This window comes from Balaenoptera musculus, chromosome 16, assembly GCF_009873245.2.
Source record: "Balaenoptera musculus isolate JJ_BM4_2016_0621 chromosome 16, mBalMus1.pri.v3, whole genome shotgun sequence".
In the NCBI taxonomy this organism is placed as follows: Eukaryota; Metazoa; Chordata; class Mammalia; order Artiodactyla; family Balaenopteridae; genus Balaenoptera; species Balaenoptera musculus.
This window is the reverse complement of record NC_045800.1, coordinates 24,649,488-24,668,223: the sequence shown is the minus strand read 5'-3', so window position 1 is coordinate 24,668,223 and position 18,736 is coordinate 24,649,488. Positions and strand designations below refer to the sequence as shown.

The 18,736-nt window shown below is 49.4% G+C and overlaps 1 protein-coding gene across 1 annotated transcript in view; it reads left to right on the top strand.

Moving 5' to 3' along the window:
• The first annotated feature begins 3,324 nt into the window (after positions 1 to 3,324).
• SORCS3 (sortilin related VPS10 domain containing receptor 3) overlaps positions 3,325 to 18,736 on the top strand; it is a 588,465-nt gene continuing 573,053 nt past the window's right edge. The window contains exon 1 of the mRNA XM_036828794.1: positions 3,325 to 3,951. Within this exon, the coding sequence (XP_036684689.1) occupies positions 3,325 to 3,951 (627 nt within the window). The remainder of the gene's footprint in view (positions 3,952 to 18,736) is intronic.

Here is an 18,736-nt window from a genome sequence, read left to right as displayed (position 1 = left end):
GGACACAGTGGGGTTGTAGATTCAGGAGTCACCAGCAAGAGGTGATAGTTGAAGAAGCACAGAAACGGGTGAGAACATGGGGTTTACTCATGGAGAGAAGGTAGGATGAGAGCCAGGCACAGAGGATTGCACAGAGGTTGGGGCTCCAAGTTTAGGATGTGGAAGAAAGAAGAGAGGCTGGTGAACTTGAATAAGGATGGTCAGGGAGAACCCAGGAGACCCTGATGACATGTAGACCAAGGGCGATCTTTCCAAATGGAACACGTTTACAAATGCAGGAAGCAGAAGCTGTTGGGCCCACTGTCTCAGGGAGCCACTGGTGGTGTTTGTTGGGATAGGCCTTTGATGAGTCACCTGAAGACAGATGTCAGATTGCAGAAAATCCTGAAGAGAGTGGTTGGTGAGGAAGGGGAGAGTTGCAGAGGTCTGGACACTAGAGAAGGTTGGTGGGGAATGGGAGGCTGGGGGGGGGGGGGAGGGAGGCGGGGAGGGAGGGGCAGCACAGGGCTGAGGGCAAGGACTGTTAGGCAAAGGGCGAAGGAGGGCGAGACTGAAGATAGCAGGAGGATGTGCTAATGGATGGAAAAAGCTAAGAGGGGGAACTGGTGCAGGAAACTACATGAAAATGTTGCACCTAGAGTCTTTCATCCATTTTTTTCCCAAATATTTTATAGCCACATATCCATAAGTCCATCTCTAGGATCCGACCTTTCCGTGAGCTCTGTCTGGGTAGGGCTTCCTGCAAGTGGGAGAGAGAGGGGGGAGATCCCAGCCTTGCTCTTGCAGACAACTGCCCTCTGGGGGACTGCAGGGAGCTTGGCCACCGCACCTCCCCTGTGGGCTTGGGGCTTAGGAGGCCGTACCCTCCCCGGCTGTATGAGCCTCCCGTCCGGGAGCCCTGCCTAAGGGTCCAGACCCAGACCTTAGACTCTGGCATCTACCAGCTCTGCTCAGAGCCCGAGCAGAGTGGAGGCTTCGCATCCCTCCCCAAGCCCTGAGCTTCGGCTTGGGCTGCAGCGCCGGGCCTTCCCCGGCAGGGGCGCTGGGAACCCGCGGATGGCCGGCTCCCGTCTAGCGTCAGATCCCGCGCCCACCTCAGCCTTCAGCGCTGGAACTTTTCTCCCGGCGGCCAGTCGCCACTGTCTTTGGAAACCCACAGAGGACCCACCTCATTCTGAGTGGGACGTTCTCACCGGTGTGGTTCTCTGGTCCAGCCTCATTGGTTCCCAATATTCCATTTTAGCTCCGGGTGGAAAAGCAAGTTCACGAGGGTGGGGCTCCTGGGAACCGCAGGTGGTCTACCTCCTTGGCAGGCTCAGATTCCCAGGCACCTCCTCTGCTTCCTGCATCCCTCTTGGCCCTCCCCTGGCACTCGTTTGCCTCTTCTTTGCTCTCCCCTTTCTTTTTGCACCAGTATCTCGCCTCCTCTCCACCACTTCATTATTTCCCAGCTGGTCTCCCGCTCCCTTTTCTCTTTCTCGAGCTCCCCCTTTGTCCCCTCCCCCCTTAAACCTTCGCTCCCCCTTTCTTTTCTTCCCTCTCCTTGCACTCCCTCTCTCTCACTCTGCTTTAACCATCTCCCATAAGGGAACTCTTCTGTCTAATCCAGAAGAGGAGGCCTTCACTCTTCCCAAGCTCCCTTCCTCTATCCTACTCCTTTCTTAACAGTCCCTTCAGCTCCACGCGTCTAGGCCTTTTCAACCCCTAGAAATCCCGGGAGCTCCGCGGTGGTGGCGGCGGCGGCAGCTGCACTACTTGCCTGTACTCCTTGCCGGGGGGCCTGTAAACTACATCTTGAGGTTGTCTTTGGGTTTAGCTTCCTCTCTCCAGCTCACCCAAAGTTTTCCTTTTCCTATGGGCACGAACGGTCCCAGCCCAGGCTGAGTTCCGCGCACTCTGGCTCCGCTTCTGCGGCAGGGCACAGTGCGAACTGTTCCTCAGGCCTGCGTGGCGCTGGGCCGGGGACCCTCAACGGGCAGCCTGACGCTTTGAAAGAACTGAGCCCTTTCAGAGATTAATCTAAGGAGATGAGGGAGCGACCTCAAAATCGCAGGCGGAAAGATGGGGGCTAGATCCCCCCGGTGGGAGCGACCCCTCTCGACTACTCTCTTTCCCCAGCTCCGGGGCCGGCGCCTCCTAGTTCTCTCCTCTAGCCCTTCGGGAGGCTCCGGGAACAATCCGGTTACGTCCGCAAGCCGTGGGGGACTACGGGTGCGCGGGGCGCCCGGAGGAGCGGGCTGTGCAGCACCGCCTGCCTTGCCTCGCTCTCAATATTGCCTTTCAGACGACTCGCAGGTTCCTGGAAATGCAAACACAGCCCGTGCCTGATCCATGCTCGCCCACAGCCCGAGCGCACCCCTCCCTGCCTCACATCCCATCGTTCACACTAACACGCACACACACGCGTGCAAACGCGCACGCACAGAGCCGCGCGCCCCCGCACACCCAGGCACCCTTGGCTCAGCCAGGTACCCCCACCCTGGGCGCCCGCTGGCCCGCCAGCCTCGGGCGCACCCCTCGCCCCCCCTCACGCACGCGCACGCATGCACTCTCCGAGCCCCCGCACCGGGCGGAGGCACGTGGTGGGAGGTGGGTGGCGGGAGGGACAGGCCAGGGACCCGGGAGCGGAGTCTCCCAGTCAATCCCGCGCTCGCCTTCCGCCAACTGCGTTCCTGCGCGAAGGCTCCGGGCTCCCCTTTGGCTCCCCAACCCGAAGAGTAGGCGCTGAAAACACTTCACCCTCCTCCTCCTCCCTCGAGGCCCCCCAACCCTCCCTGCGTGCCATCTCCCACCCCCACAAAAGGCCCGGACGGTAACCCCCTAAACGCGGCCAGAAGCGGCTCCTAACTCTTCGCTGGGAGCAGGTTGGAGGCTGGGTTTTAGAGAGACCCTGGATTGGGGTCCGTCGCCAGCCACTCCTCCTGGATTGGGCTTCATTTTCATATTTTAAAAGAGGATTTTCGTATTACCTTTGAATACTCCTGAAAAAATTTCTGGAGGAGCTCGGTGGGAAAGATTTTGCGGGAATCTTGTTTTAAGGGAAAAAAAAAAAAGCACCGAAGGGGCATTTATTAATTTTTCTCGGGCTTTGGAATCGCCCCGTGGAGAGAGCAAGCCGTCAGGAGCCGGGAGGGAAGAGTGGGGAGGACCAGCAAGGCGCACCAGGCCGAGCCACCTCCTTCCCGGCCGCCCCCTCCGCTCTCCCCCGACACGCACTCGCTTGCTCGCTTACCGGCGCCTGCACACCCCCCGCGCCGACCCGCACCTCGGGCGGGCGCCACACACTCGGCAGCCCGAGCCGCGGCAGCCGGCAGCCGCAGCGGGATGGAGGCGGCGCGCACGGAGCGCCCCGCAGGCTGGCCCCGGGCGCCCCTCGCCCGCACCGGGCTCCTGCTCCTGTCGACGTGGGTCCTGGCCGGCGCCGAGATCACTTGGGACGCAACGGGCGGTCCTGGGCGCCTCGCGGTTCTGGCTTCGCCGTCCCCGGCGCTGCCTCCTCTCTCTCTGCGGGCAGTGGCAAGCCAGTGGCCGGAGGAGCTGGCGACTGTACGGAGAGGCGCCGCACTGGGGCGCCGGCAGGGACCAGAGCCACTGCCCCAGCCAGGCGGAGGCAGCGGCAGAAAGAAGCAGGGAGAAGCCGGAGGGCTGTTGCCGGCAGGCGCGCAGTGGGGACGGGGCATCTCGGCTCCTGGCAAGCCTGGTGGCACAAGGAGGAGTCGCCGGGCGCAGCCCCCCAGTGCCCTGGAACGCGGAGACACCCAGGCTACTGTCTTAGCCGATGGTTCCAAAGGAAGCCGCTCTCTGGCCAAGGGTCTCCGGGAGGAGGTGAAGGCACCACGGGCTGGGGGGTCGGCGTCCGAAGAGCTCCGGCTACCCAGCACCTCGTTCGCGCTGACCGGGGACTCGGCCCACAACCAAGCCATGGTGCACTGGTCGGGACACAACAGCAGCGTGAGTACCCACCCGGCGGCGGATCTCTCTGTCTGCCGGCAGCGAGGGAAAATGGGGGGGGGGCGGGAACGATGGGCAGATAGTTGGTCTGGGTCTAGGTGGAGGCAAGGGGAAGGGGGGCTCCTCGACTTTTAGACGGACTGGTTCATCCCTCTTTCCCCACGACCCCAACAGGTTAGTGGAGTTTGTTGTAAGACAGCCTGTGCTTTTGTTTACCGGAGGCCCTAGGATTGGGGCCGCCCGGAGGGGAGAGGAAGAAGAGGTCCTTAACGGGATCAATGACCACTTTCTCTGGTACTTGGCTTGGAGAGTCAGTTATCCTGTCGTGGGTGTGTGTGAATTCTTGGGTGAGGACACAGATTGATTTGGGGAAAGAACCGCTGGATAGACTGACGGGTTTCTGCGACTGCCCCGGGGGCTTCCCCCTTACCCTCCAGTCACACGCGACGGAAAGCCAGGAGACTGAGGCCACTCGGACTCTGGTACTCCTGCCCGCCGGGCTTAGGATGCTGCCTCGGGCTCCGGGCGCACTTTCTCCCAGCCTTAGGGGAGGCTGGGCCTTCAGGCAACACTGATTCCCCCTTCAAAACCCAGGCAGCATACAGCTGATTCACTTTGTTAGTTATACAGCAGAAACTAACACAACACTGTAAAGCAATTATACTCCAATAAAGATGTTAAAAATTAAAAAGAACAAACAAACAAACAACCCAGGCAGCTGCCCCGAAAAGCTATAGGAGGGGCAGAAAAAAAAAAGTTTAAAGTGTGAAGTGAAATTCAACACCCATCCTGCACCCCTCGTTCTCACGCAAGCACAAGCACACGTAAGTCGCTGAGCAAAATACTCGCCCCGGCTGCTGAGTCCTGCAACGACAAACTCGACAAGTGGAGTTGGGTCCCGGTGCTTTCTGTGCACCTCTCCACGCCTCTCTCTCCGCTGCCAGGTTAACCTGGAAGCTGCTGTACGAGAGGTGGCGCCCTGGAGTCCAGTCCGGCGGCTCCGGCGCCCGCGGCCAGGCACCGGGCGCAGAGTACCGTCTGTGCAGCCCGCAGCTCGGGCCGGAGGAGCGCCCCACCCTACCCCCAGCTGGCAGCCAGCACATGCAGTCTAGCCCAGGATCCGCGGGGGATGGCCCTCGGGGAAGAGTGGGGACAGCCTCCGACGATTTACTCCACTCCCCTGCCTTCCTCGGCCCCCACTTCAGCCACTCCTGCGAAAATCCTTTCCTCATCTCTGGCTCTGAGGATCAGATCAGAGCCCGGCACTGGGCAGAGTCTGGGGGATGACGGATGTCTGTACTGGCAGCTTTGGGGAACTCATTTGATGGGAAAGCACCACCCCCGCTCCCTTTATATTTCTCTTCATGACTGACATTAAAGATTTCCCGGGGAAATTTTCGCCTTATTTTAACAGGGCCTGGAGGGTGTCACAGGGGTGAGTGGTGAATAACAGGAAAGCCAGCAGTCCGCAGAGAGCAGCACATCAGCAATACCGAGCACAGATTTCCTGGTTCCTTCTGACACACAGCACCACGCAGGCAGCGCAGCCTGGGTTGGAAGCATTTGGGCAGTCCAGCTTACCAGCAGCGCGGTGGCTGACTCCGTCTGCCTCCAGTAAAGGCCCCCCATAGCTTCGCAGTGGACAGCTCTGGACTTGGGCGGTGGGCAACGTGTGCATTGGGAGGGATGGGTGACTGAGGACTTACAAGTCTCCGAAGGACTCTGTGTGTGTGGGGGGGGGGGGGGGGGGGGGGGAGAGAGAGAGAGAGAGAGAGAGGTAATTCTCTGACCGAAGGGATCGCGACTCTCAACTTCCTTTTAGTTTGATAGTGAGGAATTGCGTGCATGTGTGTTATTTTGTTCGTGTTCTTACTCCATGAGGAGGATGGACAGGATGTGTGGAAGTAAATGTATCCCTAGGAGAAGGAGGAGGTGATATCTTCACATGTCTGTGATTTTAACACTGCCACATTTGGACGATATAAATTCACTCTGCCTAAAGAGTATTTTTTATGTTTCTGCTTTTATTTTAAGGATCATTTTCGTGTGTTAACAAATTACCTGAAGATGGGACCGTTAAAGAGTGCTTTCTGCAAGTAGTAATTAAATGTGCATGGCCTTCTCTGCCCATCTTCAAGGCAGTTATACAGCAGAGGAAGTGAGGGGGCAAGTTTAGCCCCACACCCCCCAGGGAAATGGCTCTTCAGTTAAAAGGGGGTGCAGAGGGCCTGAGGAGTGCATCAGTTGGCCTTGGAGTCCTTAGTGACAGTGATGAGATTTGGGCAGTTCATTAATAGCTCCTCAGGGGTTCATTGGTTGTGCTCGTGGCCAGTCTTACTGTCCAAGCAAAGGACAAGGCAGCACAGGTAAGTGCAGGTTCCCCATGGTGTCTACTGTCTCTGGTCCAGAGAGTTACTGCCTCTTTAGCTCTTGGGCTGGACCTGCCTCTTTTGACGATGCTTCACAGGCAATTCCAGCGAGAAGGACTTCTTTGAGTGTAGGTCTGTGCTGCTCTGAGGAAGATGAGGAAACAGGTTAACATGGCCCTGCCTTTGAGAGACTTTAAGGAAACAACCCTGGGGGAGGAGCTAGGAAACCAGTTTCTGCAACATTACCCAGTTGGTTTCTTTCTCCCCTCCTCCTTTCCTGAGGACAGCAAAAGATGGCACTGTTAAAATAAAGCCAGGGTGAGGAGTGATGGAGATGATGTCCCTTCTGGAAGTTCCCTTTATCATTGGTTTCACAGTGGTTGGAGATGTCCCCAAGGCAGAGAACATGGGGCCTTGCACCAAGCTCTTTTGACGTGAAAAGAGAATTCCATCTTCCCTTCCGACGTAAAGGGTGTTAAGCATGTCCTTCTCTGGGAAGGCCACCGGTTTAATTGTTAACACATTGTGGGGCTTCCCGCTCTCCCTCCAAGTGCCTCTGGTGGACTTCATTCCTGGCGTGAGGTCCTTTTTGGGGAGAGTTTCCAGTTACCCCGTATAATGGAAAATTGAACTCCACTCTGGCCGTTTGTGTTCAGGCATAAGGAAGTGGACGTGCAAGGGAAGCACCTCCACCCCACACTATGTGCCCAGCATGTGCCCAGGGGCTGAGAGTCTCATTCTAGGCTTGAGTCACATATTCACTTTGGTCCCAGGAGTGGGGTGGGATGGCTTGGAGGGCAACGGGGGAGGTGCCCAGCAGGCTTGAGCCAGGAGGGGATGGAGTCTGGGTTCCCCTCTGACCTTTCTTGCCCTGCCAGGTGTTTCGGGGGAGAGGTGAGTGGGCTCGGGCTTGGAGCCTGGACTCTGCCTTATCCATTGGGCCACCGGGGCTGATTGGAGCCTAGATTCTGGAAGAGCGATTTGCCTTTCTCTCTGGTTGTCTCCAGCTGAGATCCTGGTGATTAATGGGCTAGAGAGTGTTTCACAAACACCCAAAGGGAGTCCAGACCCTGTGGCTGTGACAAGGATACAGAAAAACACATCATTCTGATCTCCTTCAAAAGAAGAAAGGCGCCTCCTTGCTTGGTCAGTGAGTTGGCAAATGGCTCTGGAGAGTGGAAAGCTGTAAAGACAACAGCCCGCTTTCCGGGCCCCCTCAGCATTGTAAGCCTTGATGCGGATCCCCCGTTCTGGTGCTGAGGTGAGAATGCTGCACCCTCCCGTAGATTGATCCCCATGCCTTTCCTGCAGCTCACTCCCAGAGACAGCGATTTGCAGGCTGCTACCCCTGCAGTGTGTCTGGTTGGAAGGACTTGCCAGATGGTATTCACGTGCCCAACTCTGCACCTTGGTGAAGAGAAACAGGGAGATGCCGATAACCCGGCGTCCTTACCCTGCTAGCAGGGGGAACGCACAGACTCGCCCAGGCACGATTTCATACCCGTAACTAATTCAGCCGGACGGTGTTCTAAAATATTTACTCTTAATGTGCAAAATAGTGACAGATTTGATCAGATTAATTGTGTTTCACTCACTGGAGCATCTAATTGTGGCTCCCAAACAGATTTTTCAAATAGCTTTTGGCTGGGTTGTCTAACCTTCTCGTCCCCGCTCTCAGTCCCCGTGTCACGATATCTTAATGCATTTTGCTTTCTCAGAGGCTTAATAAAGAAGCCTGCCACAAGCTCAATATCAAAAAAAACAAACAACCCAATCCAAAAATGGGCAGAAGACCTAAATAGACATTTCTCCAAAGAAGATATACAGATTGCCAACAAACACATGAAAGGATGCTCAACATCACTAATCATCAGAGAAATGCAAATCAAAACCACAGTGAGGTATCACCTCACACCAGTCAGAATGGCCATCATCAAAAAATCTACAAACAGTGAATGCTGGAGAGGTTGTGGAGAAAAGGGAACCCTCTTGCACTGTTGGTGGGAATGTAAACTGATACAGCCACTACGGAGAACAGTATGGAGGTTCCTTAAAAAACTAAAAATAGAATTACCATATGACCCAGCAATCCCACTACTGGGCATATACCCAGAGAAAACCATAATTCAAAAAGAGTCATGTACCACAGTGTTCATTGCAGCTCTATTTACAATAGCCAGGACATGGAAACAACCTAAGTGTCCATCGACAGATGAATGGATAAAGAAGACGTGGCATATATATACAATGGAATGTTATTCACCCATAAAAAGAAACGAAATTGAATTATTTGTAGTGAGGTGGATGGACCTAGAGTCTGTCATACAGAGTGAAGTAAGTTAGAAAGAGAAAAACAAATACTGTATGCTAACACATATATATGGAATTAAAAAAAAAAAAGGTTCTGAAGAACCTGGGGCAGGACAGGAATAACAGCAGAGACATAGAGAATGGACTTGAGGACACAGGGAGGGGGAAGGGACGAAGCTGGGACGAAGTGAGAGAGTGGCATGGACTTACATATACTACCAACTGTAAAATAGATAGCTAGTGGGAAGTGGCCGCATAGCACAGGGAGATCTGCTCGGTGCTTTGTGACCACCTAGAGGGGTGGGATAGGGAGGGTGGGAGGGAGATGCAAGAGGGAGGAGATATGGGGATATATGTCATATGTATAGCTGATTCACTTGTTATAAAGTAGAAACTAACACACCATTGTAAAGCAGTTATACTCCAATAAAGATGTTAAAAAAAAAAAAAAGCCTGCCACAGAAGCTGTTCTTCAGGGGTTTGCCAAAAAGAATCTGTTTTTAATTAATATTACAAGGGGAGCCATCTCAGTTGAGATGCAGCTGGGAAATGCCATGGGACATAACAGCACTAACTGCTCCTGGTCACCATAGGCCTGGGGGTGGTGAGTGGAGGGACCACACACCGGCTGTTTGCTCTGCGTTTTCTCTGATGGCCTGGTTACAGGGCGTGATTTGCTTCTCAGATCCTGCAGTGATTTCCAAGGTAAGCAGAAGTTGCAAACTCCTTAATTGGGAGGCCCAATTTAATGATGGCAGAAATGCAGCGGTTGGAACTCGCTTTGTAGTTGGCAGAGAAGGAATGCGGGAAGTGGCTTCTCAGATTGTGTTGGATTTAAGGGAAGGGAGTTGTGGCAGGAAGGCTGAGGAGGAGTGGGGGCAGAAGGGAGAACTGCTCTTTCCTCGGCTGTGTAAATCCTACCGTAACTGGGGGCACTTTGGAACCGGGTGATCGTCCTCTAGGGAGCAGAGAGGTGTGACAAAGCTGGATGGCTGAAATAGGAGGGTGTGTCTGGAGGGTTTATCCAAGGCCACGTACACCAAGGCCTGGGGGCTGGACTCGCCTGTTGATTTCCTGCTTCCTTTGGCCTCTTGGCTGGCTTGAGACACTTCCCTATGAGGAGAAAATGTCAAAGGATGAATTTTCAGCAAGTTTGGGGGAAAAGAGGTCTTGTGAAGTTGGAGGTGGAAAGTGTAGCATGCCGGCGCCTGGTGGGCCACCTTGGGTAAGCAGCAATGGCAGTGTGGGATGGATGGCCTTCAGCTAACCATGGTCATCCCCCTGTTGTGGTGGGTTACTGAGAGAAGGGTCTAGATGCTGCTCTGACTTTGTTGGCAGAGAGTGGAGATGAGAGAGCTCTGCTTTACACGCAGTAGAGAGACGCAACTGTGTTTGACCAAGTGGGTGAATGAGTGAGTCCCAAGTCTCACTGAGCAGAGGCTACGAAGGGATTGAAAACCCTTGTCCCTTGGGATAGCGATGCTTCCTTTCTCAGGTTGTTCATAACTTGACCGGTACTATAATCAGGAGCATTTCACCCAGGACGTCTCCATTCTCGCTTGAGTACCTTTAGCCTCTTGAATTAAACTCCAGAGTCCTTTAGCCTGCCATTCAAGGCTCTTCACTGCGTATGTCCTGGATCTGCTTCTCCAACTCTGCATCTGACTGTTCCCTGATGGGCCCCTTCACTCTAGCCAAGGCCGCCCCTTCATTGTCCCAGACCCCTTCTTGACTCAAGCCTTTGCTCTTAAGGTCTCCTCCACTCAGGATACCCCTCTTCCTCTCTTGAGATGCACCCATTACTCATGGCTCAGTTTAAGATTCAAACATGCTTCTCTATAGAACCTTTCTTAGAAGCATTTATTTTTCTTTCTCCTAACTGTTTATAGAATTTACAGCCTGTACCACACATTTGATTATGTTTAGTTTGCACTTGGTTATTTTATGAGTGTTTTGAAGGTGAGGGATGAGGGATAAAATGCTTACACCAGCACCTCATCCCCACACCTGCTGTGAGTTCTTCTCTTCTCATGTGTGCCTTGTGACCTGTGGCCTGGTGCTTGGCCTGTGCTGGAAGAGAACCTAGTTTAGGGGAAAAGCTGGACATAGTTATGTAGGGTCATCAAGGATCTTGTTAGGTTGTAGATTATTTAGCCTGGGTATGATTGTATGACTTGTGTGAATTCATACTTGTGGAGGGTTTTCATCATGAATGCCATCCTCTTCAGGATATATTAGGAACAGAGGTAGGCTGGGAGCAAGAAACAAAGCCATATGGTAAACAGGAGCAAGGGTTCTGGAGCTGGATGCCTGGGTTTGAATCCTGCCTCTGTCTCTCTCTCTCCTTCTCTCTCTCTCTCTCTCTCTCTTTTTTTTTTTTTTGGTTAAGTTTAATTTAGTCTTTAAAGAATTGAAATATAGTTGCGTACAGTATTATATAGGTTACAGGTATACAATATTGTGATTCACAGTTTTTAAAGGTTATCCTCCATTAATAGTTATTATAAAATATTGGCTATCTTCCCTGTGTTGTACAGTATATCCTTGTAGCTTATTTTATACCTAATAGTTTGTACCTCTTACTCCCCTACCCCTATATTGCCCCTCCCCACTTCCCTCTCCCCACTGGGAGCCACTAGTTTGTTCTCTATATCTGTGAGTCTGCTTCTTTTTTGTTATATTTACTAATTTGTTATATATTTTTAGATTCCACATATAAGTGATGTCATACACCATTTGTCTTTCTCTGACTTACTTCACCTAGCATAATGCCCTCTAAGTCCATCCATGTTGCTGCAAATGGCAAAATTTCACTCTTCTTTATGGCTGAGTAGTATTCCATTGTGTATGTATATATGTATATATACCACATCTTCTTTATCCACTCATCTGTTGATGGACACTTAGGTTGCTTCCATGTCTTAGCAATTATAAATAATGCTGCTATGAACATTGGGGGTGCATGTATCTTTTTGAATTAGTGTTTTTGTTTTTTTTTTTGGATATATACCCAGGAGTGAGATTTCTGGGTCATATGATAGTTCTATTTTTAGTTTTTTGAGGATGCGCCATATTGTTTTCCACGGTGGCTGCACCAATTTACATTCCCACCAACAGTGTAGGAGGGCTCCCTTTTCTCCACATCCTCGCCAACATTTATTTGTTGTCTTTTTGATGGCAGCCACTCTGACAGGTGTGAGGTGATACCTCATTGTGGTTTTGATTTGCATTTCCCTAATGATTAGTGATGTTGAGCATCTTCTGATGTGCCCATTGGCCATCTGCCTGTCTTCTTTGGAGAAATGTCTATTCAGTTCTCCCGCCCATTTTTTTTTTTTTTTCCTGCCCATTTTTAAATTGGGCTGTCGGCCTCTTGTCTCTTAATAGCTGTGTGACATTGGGCAAGTTGTCACCCTCTCTTGTCTATTTTTTCATCTACGAAAGGGAGTGATAATAATAGTACCTCTCACATTGGGCTATTTCAAGGATTAAATAAGATATTGTACATAGCAAAGTGTTTAAAAGAAATGCCTGACCTGTAGTTAGTCCTCCAGATATTTTAGTTAGTTTAGTTGTTATTCTTATATTAGAAGGGGTTTTCTCTTCATTTGCAGATGGAAACACAGAAGCAGAGGAAGGAGGTACTTGCCCCAAGTTTCCCAGTGAGCTGATTGCAAAGCCCTTGGCTACAACCCAGTTCTCAGTGAGATGCTCATTTCAGCCACCTCCCATAGTGCATGCCCTGACTCAGACGAGTCTTTGCGTGTCTGCCTTCTGTGTCATGCTAAGGGAAACAGTGAAAGAGAGAAGTGTGAGTGGCTGGGGACCCGGCTGATTGAAACTCATACTCAGAATTTTTAATAGAAGTGGTTAGAAGCAGGTGCTTAGAGTCAGGTTAACGATTATACTAACAGACAGCTAATAAGTGGAACATTTTCTCAGGGCTTTTGTTGAGTGGAGTTTTGAGAAAGGCATCCAGAAAGATGAAGAGTAGCTTCTCTTGGCTTGGGCACCCATGATTATACCTCACAGTTAATCATGGAAGACTTCTTGAAGGAAGTGAGTGAAATGTGTAGCTTTCATAGAAAATAGGAGAACACAGGGCTGCTGGGACTGGTGGACAAGAAAAGCCTGGAGTGCCAAAGACTCATTTCATCCAAGTCATGGGATGGACCTTGGTGTTCAAGGTTCGCTTCTCCTTTCCATCTCCTACCTCTGCTTTGTGCCTGGCATGAAATGGGGATATCCGTGGCTGGAACTCTCTGCATGATGTCTGCAGCCTCTTTCCCAGAATTATCATATTGGCCAGACCCATGAATATTTTGTAATAATCCACATCCATCGAGGTACAGGTTTGTACCTGCCTGTACCCTTTTTGCCTGCACCCTGTGCACTTCGAGTGGAACCTGAGATCCCTACACAGACACTAGGGGGAGTGTTGCCCTGGGAAAGAAGTGAAAATAAATAGGATGAAATAATAAAACAAATACTGCATGAGGAATTGTTCCAAGGGAGTGAAGAAGAGCTGTAGCAGCCTGCAGGTTCATTGTGTGAGGGTGACCCATAGATGAACAATTGATTAGCAACCGAGCAGCTGAGTCCTGGGGGACTGATCATTCAGCCCCTTCCCGCAGAAAAAAGGAAATGGATGTTTTGTACAAATACAGACGTTCTGCTGTCCATTCAACCCATAAATGACTCAACTAAGACTCCAGATGTAAATGCAGCCAGAAGTGATGCTCAGGCTTGGGTCTTCCATCTCTTCTGCATTTTCTGCTTTTGTGCTCCCTCACTTTCTTGGGCATCGTGATCAGTTAATATAAGCTTATTGAGTTGAATGACATAAGTACATTCTTAAATACTTAAAACTGCCTGGGTAAAGAATGCGTGTCTTGGGAATGGGGAAGAATTTGGCTGCTTCTTGCTGCCTCCAGGCCTAGGGTCTGCATCCCTGGGACATCACAATGGCCTCTCACCTGTTCCCAGGTCCCGCGTACCTAACTCAGTCATGCCTAAGCCTTTTTGGCATCTATGTGAGGTAAGAAGTTTCTCTTCCAGATGGGTAGAATCAGGTTAAAGAGTACACTGCTGCGTAAGAAATGAACTTTTTCCTTTTAAAGTCTGCTCTCAGTGGGAGACGGAGAACAATTACGGAGTTGAACATTTTTTTCAGTTGCTCAAGTTGCCATATCTGAATGTGATTACACGTACTGGGGGAACTCGTTACGTTAAGAGTTTTGAGGCCGTGGTACTGGAGATGAAGAGAAGCTTGTTTACCAGGGTGGAGGCAGGTAGAGGAAAGAATCTTTAGAGGCAAAAGAGTTGCTCATATAACTGTGTTGCTTTCAGTGTTATCTGTGCTTGAAAGCAAACTTTTCACTGGAAGATTTCTCAAAACTCAGACATTTTTTTTTCTGTTATGGGAAGGCCCCCAAGCAACAGTGATTTCAAACAAGTCTCTGAGCCTTAGTTTCACTGGCTGTAAAATGGGAATAATACTGGGATGTTGTGAATCTTATAGATAATACTCTGAAGGGGTTAGCATAGTAGGCTATTACACTGGTTAAAAAGTGTTAGTTCTCATTATCGCCTAGGCAGGAAATGGGGTAGGTTGAGTGTCTGTCTTTTTGTAGCAGATATGTTGGTACCCTGCCCATATGCCCTCTGCACTTGCCATCTGTCTGCAATCTGGCCTGACTTCTAACCACCAGCACCAGGGACTGTGTGCCCACTGGGGCTTTCTTCGATTACACAGGTGCAGGCTGGAAGCATCAGGGAATTGATTTCCATCAAGGAGTAGGGAGCAACCACTTGACAATGACTGTTGGAAGCTGGTGGATAAATACCCCAGCTCCCTTGCCCTTTGGGGTGGGGTAACTCTGAAGCTTGTTTTCTACACCATCTCCCAGAGCTACCAGTGGGATTAAGCCCCAATTGCCTAAGGTGGTAACTTGCTTGCTTATTGGCTACCTTCCATCCCTATCTCCTTTCTCCACCCCACAGTCAGTATCACCTGGGATCACCTACCGAATAAACTACACTTGACCCTTCAACAATGTGGGGTTAGGGACCTGGCCCTCCACACAGTCAAAAATCTGTGTATGACTTTACAGTTGGCCCTCCAGTATGTGAAGTTCTGTGTCCGCGGATTCAACCAACCAACTTAAAGACAGGCAGAGAGAAAGAATAACTTCTTACTCTTCCTTTGTGTTCTATTCAGGCCTTCAGTGGGTTGAATGAGGCCCACCCACATTGGGAGGGTAATCTGCTTTACTTAGTCTACCAATTCGTATGTTAAACTCATCCAGAAACACCTTCACAGACACACTTAGTATAATGTTTGATCAAATTTCTGGACACTCCGTGGCACAGTCAAGTTAACACATAAAATTATCCATCACACCAAATCAGGAATTTCCCTCATCTCTTATAAAATTATGCATCAGGCCCTACCATGGTACATACTGGGTATAGAGAGGAAAATGGAGTCACTGACCCCAGTTGTGAGAGGGTCTTCCTTTTGGGTTGGCACCTTCCAGAAGGAAGGAGCTCAGGTTATATTGAGTGGCAGGAATATGGCATTGGGGCTTTGAGGAGGGGACACACACCCAAATTAGTTTTCACTGTCATTTCTCAGAGCTAAAGAGCCCCTCCCCATCCCAGGGCATGTGCTTGGTCTTCACAATACATCGTCTCCCTCAAATTTGGACCTCTACCTGCTGACGGACGGTCTCTCACCTAAGAATAAGGTGTGATTCTTTTTTTTCTTAGACTTTGTCAAGATTTTGGCAGGAAGCAGCTGAGCTTACAGTTGGTACCTTCCCTTCTGAGATATCCTTAGTGAGGGGCATCACGAGAGGTTGGAAAGAATATTGGCCTGGGAGTTGGGATGTCCAGATGGCCTCCTGATTTACATTAACTCTCTTCAGCAAGTCACATGTTTCTTAGGTGTAAGAGAAAGAAGACCCTTCCAGGTATAGTAGCTTATTATGTCTGTGAGTAAAAAAAATTTTAATGGGCTCATTAGTAAGGAAAGGGTCTAGAACTATGATTTAAAAAATACTGGAAAATGCTTTTTTCACGCACGTATAAATTTGGTCTTATCCGATGCAGATGTACTTACTTTCATTCATTCATTCATTCATTCAGTAATTTGTTTGCTTAGTGTGATGCTAATTAAGTTATCTGGATTTTCTGGGATTCAGTTTCCTTACCTATAAAATGAAAGAGTCACTTATGCAACTCTTGATTCAGGCCCATCTCACAACAAGCTAGATATGGTATTAGGTCAGTCATTTCTTTATGTGTGAAATGGGGACAATTCTGTTTGCTCCCCTTATGTCGCAGTTAAATAATGAGCTACTGCACCTGTCAGCCTTTTGAAAAGAGTGCTTTTCAAAGCGCTGTGAACAGGAGCGATATGAGCAGGGGGTGATATGAACTCACGATATTAGTTCACATTACTTCTCCTTTATTCCTTGAGTAGCTGGAGGTCCTTCCATAGCAGATTTGAGACCATGTGTTTCTTTTGCCTTCTCCTAGCACAAATGAAACACTATCATTAGCACACAAACCATGGTGTTAAAAAACTCGAGATTCTTATTCCAGGCATGATGTACAATTTATTTCAAGTCACATCTGATATAATAAAAGTCTCAGATGGGAGTGTAATTTGATGTTTATAAAAAAACAACAACATTTGTTCCAGGTCTTGACCTGTATTGATTGCTCTGCCTTATTCCTTTCAGACAATATGAAGTATTTGGGGAGCATCTACTATATGCCTAGTGATGCAGAATGTGCAAAAGAGTGCACCATGGCTTTGTTTCTATTGGTGAGGCCTATCATGCCGACTGGATACCCAAAAAGCTTATAGTCTTGTGTGTGGAAATCACATTATTAGACTAATATTGCAAAGAACAATGTGAGATCATGTAAAATATGTGCTAAATTTGAGCATTCTTAGGAAATACATTGAATGTAATCAAGACCACGGTAAATGGAAACTAATAAAATGTTTAAAATATTATGGTTGTTTTATTATCTACAAAAAAATCCAGTAGCATGATTAGAAATAGATGTAATCCTCATGACTAAATCTGTGTCACTTGATGAGAAGTGTTCTGAGTTTTGAGGTCAAATAGATTATTTTATGCTATGACAGTTGCTCAGAATTCTGCCATATTAGTTTGGACTATTTTTCTTGGTCTGCTTTTGTTTTTCCTTGAGTTTCTAATTGTTTTATCTTCCTCACAGGAAGACAAACATCTGTTTTTTTCATCATAGCACTAAGATAGTCCAGCTTCTTAATTGTATTTTTAGTGGATATTCTAATTTGTACTGATATCCTTCTAGGCCTGCTTCCCTATTGTCATCTTGATATTTCTATTTATTTTACTCCTGGATTAGTGCCTCTGTTTTTTGGATTCCATTCCCCTCTTTTGGGCTGAGTTTCATTTTTCTGTGGTAGATCCTCAAGTATTCTTTTTCAGAGAGTGCAGGGGAATGTCCTGGCTTATTCCTGTGTCCTGACATAAATATTGCTAGGTTCCTTTTAACTCTCAAAAGATCCTGCCTTGGTGGTACATTATATAGTTACCCAGTGCTTGAGTGATACTTTTTATTTTCATTGTTGACATGTCTAAAATTTATTTTGGTCTCACACGGGTTTGATGGTTCATGTGGACATAGAAATCTAAGGTCAAAAAAATTACCCTTGGGTCTTTGAAGTTCTTAGAGTACTTGCTGGTTTTGCATCATATGCTATTTTTGGATGATGTGTGTCTTCCGCCTCAAGGGACTGATGAGGGTGGGGAAAGGATATGCCTAGCATGGGACACCGTGGATTTGTTCCTGTTGGTGAGGCCTAACCCTCTAAGGGAACCTCATGCATTAAAACCAGATTTATACAAAATCAGCAGTACAGTGTGGGAGATTAAATAAATGCTCTCTGGGGCAATTTGCCATAGACACTTTACCTGAATACCTTTAATATATAACTCAACCAGATGAGGTAGTCTCGGCTACCTTTTATTTTAAAAATTTAAAATAGCTTTAAAAAATGTCATCGGATATTCAACAGGTATTTGCGGGGTGCCGTCTATGTGCCAGGTGCTGCTGGGCTCAGAGTACATAATGGTGCGCTCTGAAGGAGAGGTTCACGATACTATCAAAGGTTACACCAGCGACATTAACTTGGAGAGGGCAGAGAGGCAGAGGCAGATGGGCAAGGTCAATTAGGTGAAGAGGAATGGGCAGAGTGTTCAGGGCACACAGCTTCTGTGGCATGAGGGAGCAAGGTTTCTGGAAGGGACAGAAAGAAGGACAGAGTGTCTGGAGCAGAGGGTCTGTGGCTTAGGGGCTGGTGAGAGATGAAGCTAGACAGGCAGGCATGGCTTAGACCAAGCAGGGCCATATGGGCTCCTGGGAAAGAGTTTATTCTTTGTCCTATGAGCAAAGGGGTAAGCCTCGGGAAAGTTTAAAGTCGGAGAGTCATATAATTAAATTTGACCAGCCTGTGGCTTGGAGGGAGAAAAGGCTGGGTTCTAGGAGACCAGAGTGTTGCCGTGGCTCGAGAGGATGGTGGCTTGGGTGGTGGCAGTGTAGGTGGTGAGAAGGAGCCCACTGAAGAGCTATTCAGCGGGCGTGCTTGATTGTGTTGTTGCCTCCTCTGTATAGTCCTTCACTCCCCCTCTCTAACTCCCTTATATTGGGCTTTTGTAGTGCCCTTTCTCTCTGGGTGGGGCATTCTTCCCCATCTCCTACCTTGGGTTTGGCCTTGTGACTTGCTTTGCCCAATAGCAGGAGTGCCAGTTCTAAGCTTAGTTATCAGAAGGTGTTGTGTATCTACATGCTGTCTTGCAGCTCTGCAGTAGCCATGAGAAAAACATGCCCAGGCTAGCCCACCGGTCCTGGGTAGAGAACTAGAGACAAGTCGTGTGTAACCACTCCCAGCCAAGCCCAGCCTAGATCAGCCCAGCCCAGCCCAGCCATGGGCAGCAGAACTGCCCAACCGAGCCCAACTGTGAGCAGCCAACCCACAGCTGCCCTGTATACTTATGAGAACAAATGATTGTTGTGACAGTAAATGATTGAGATTCGAGTGG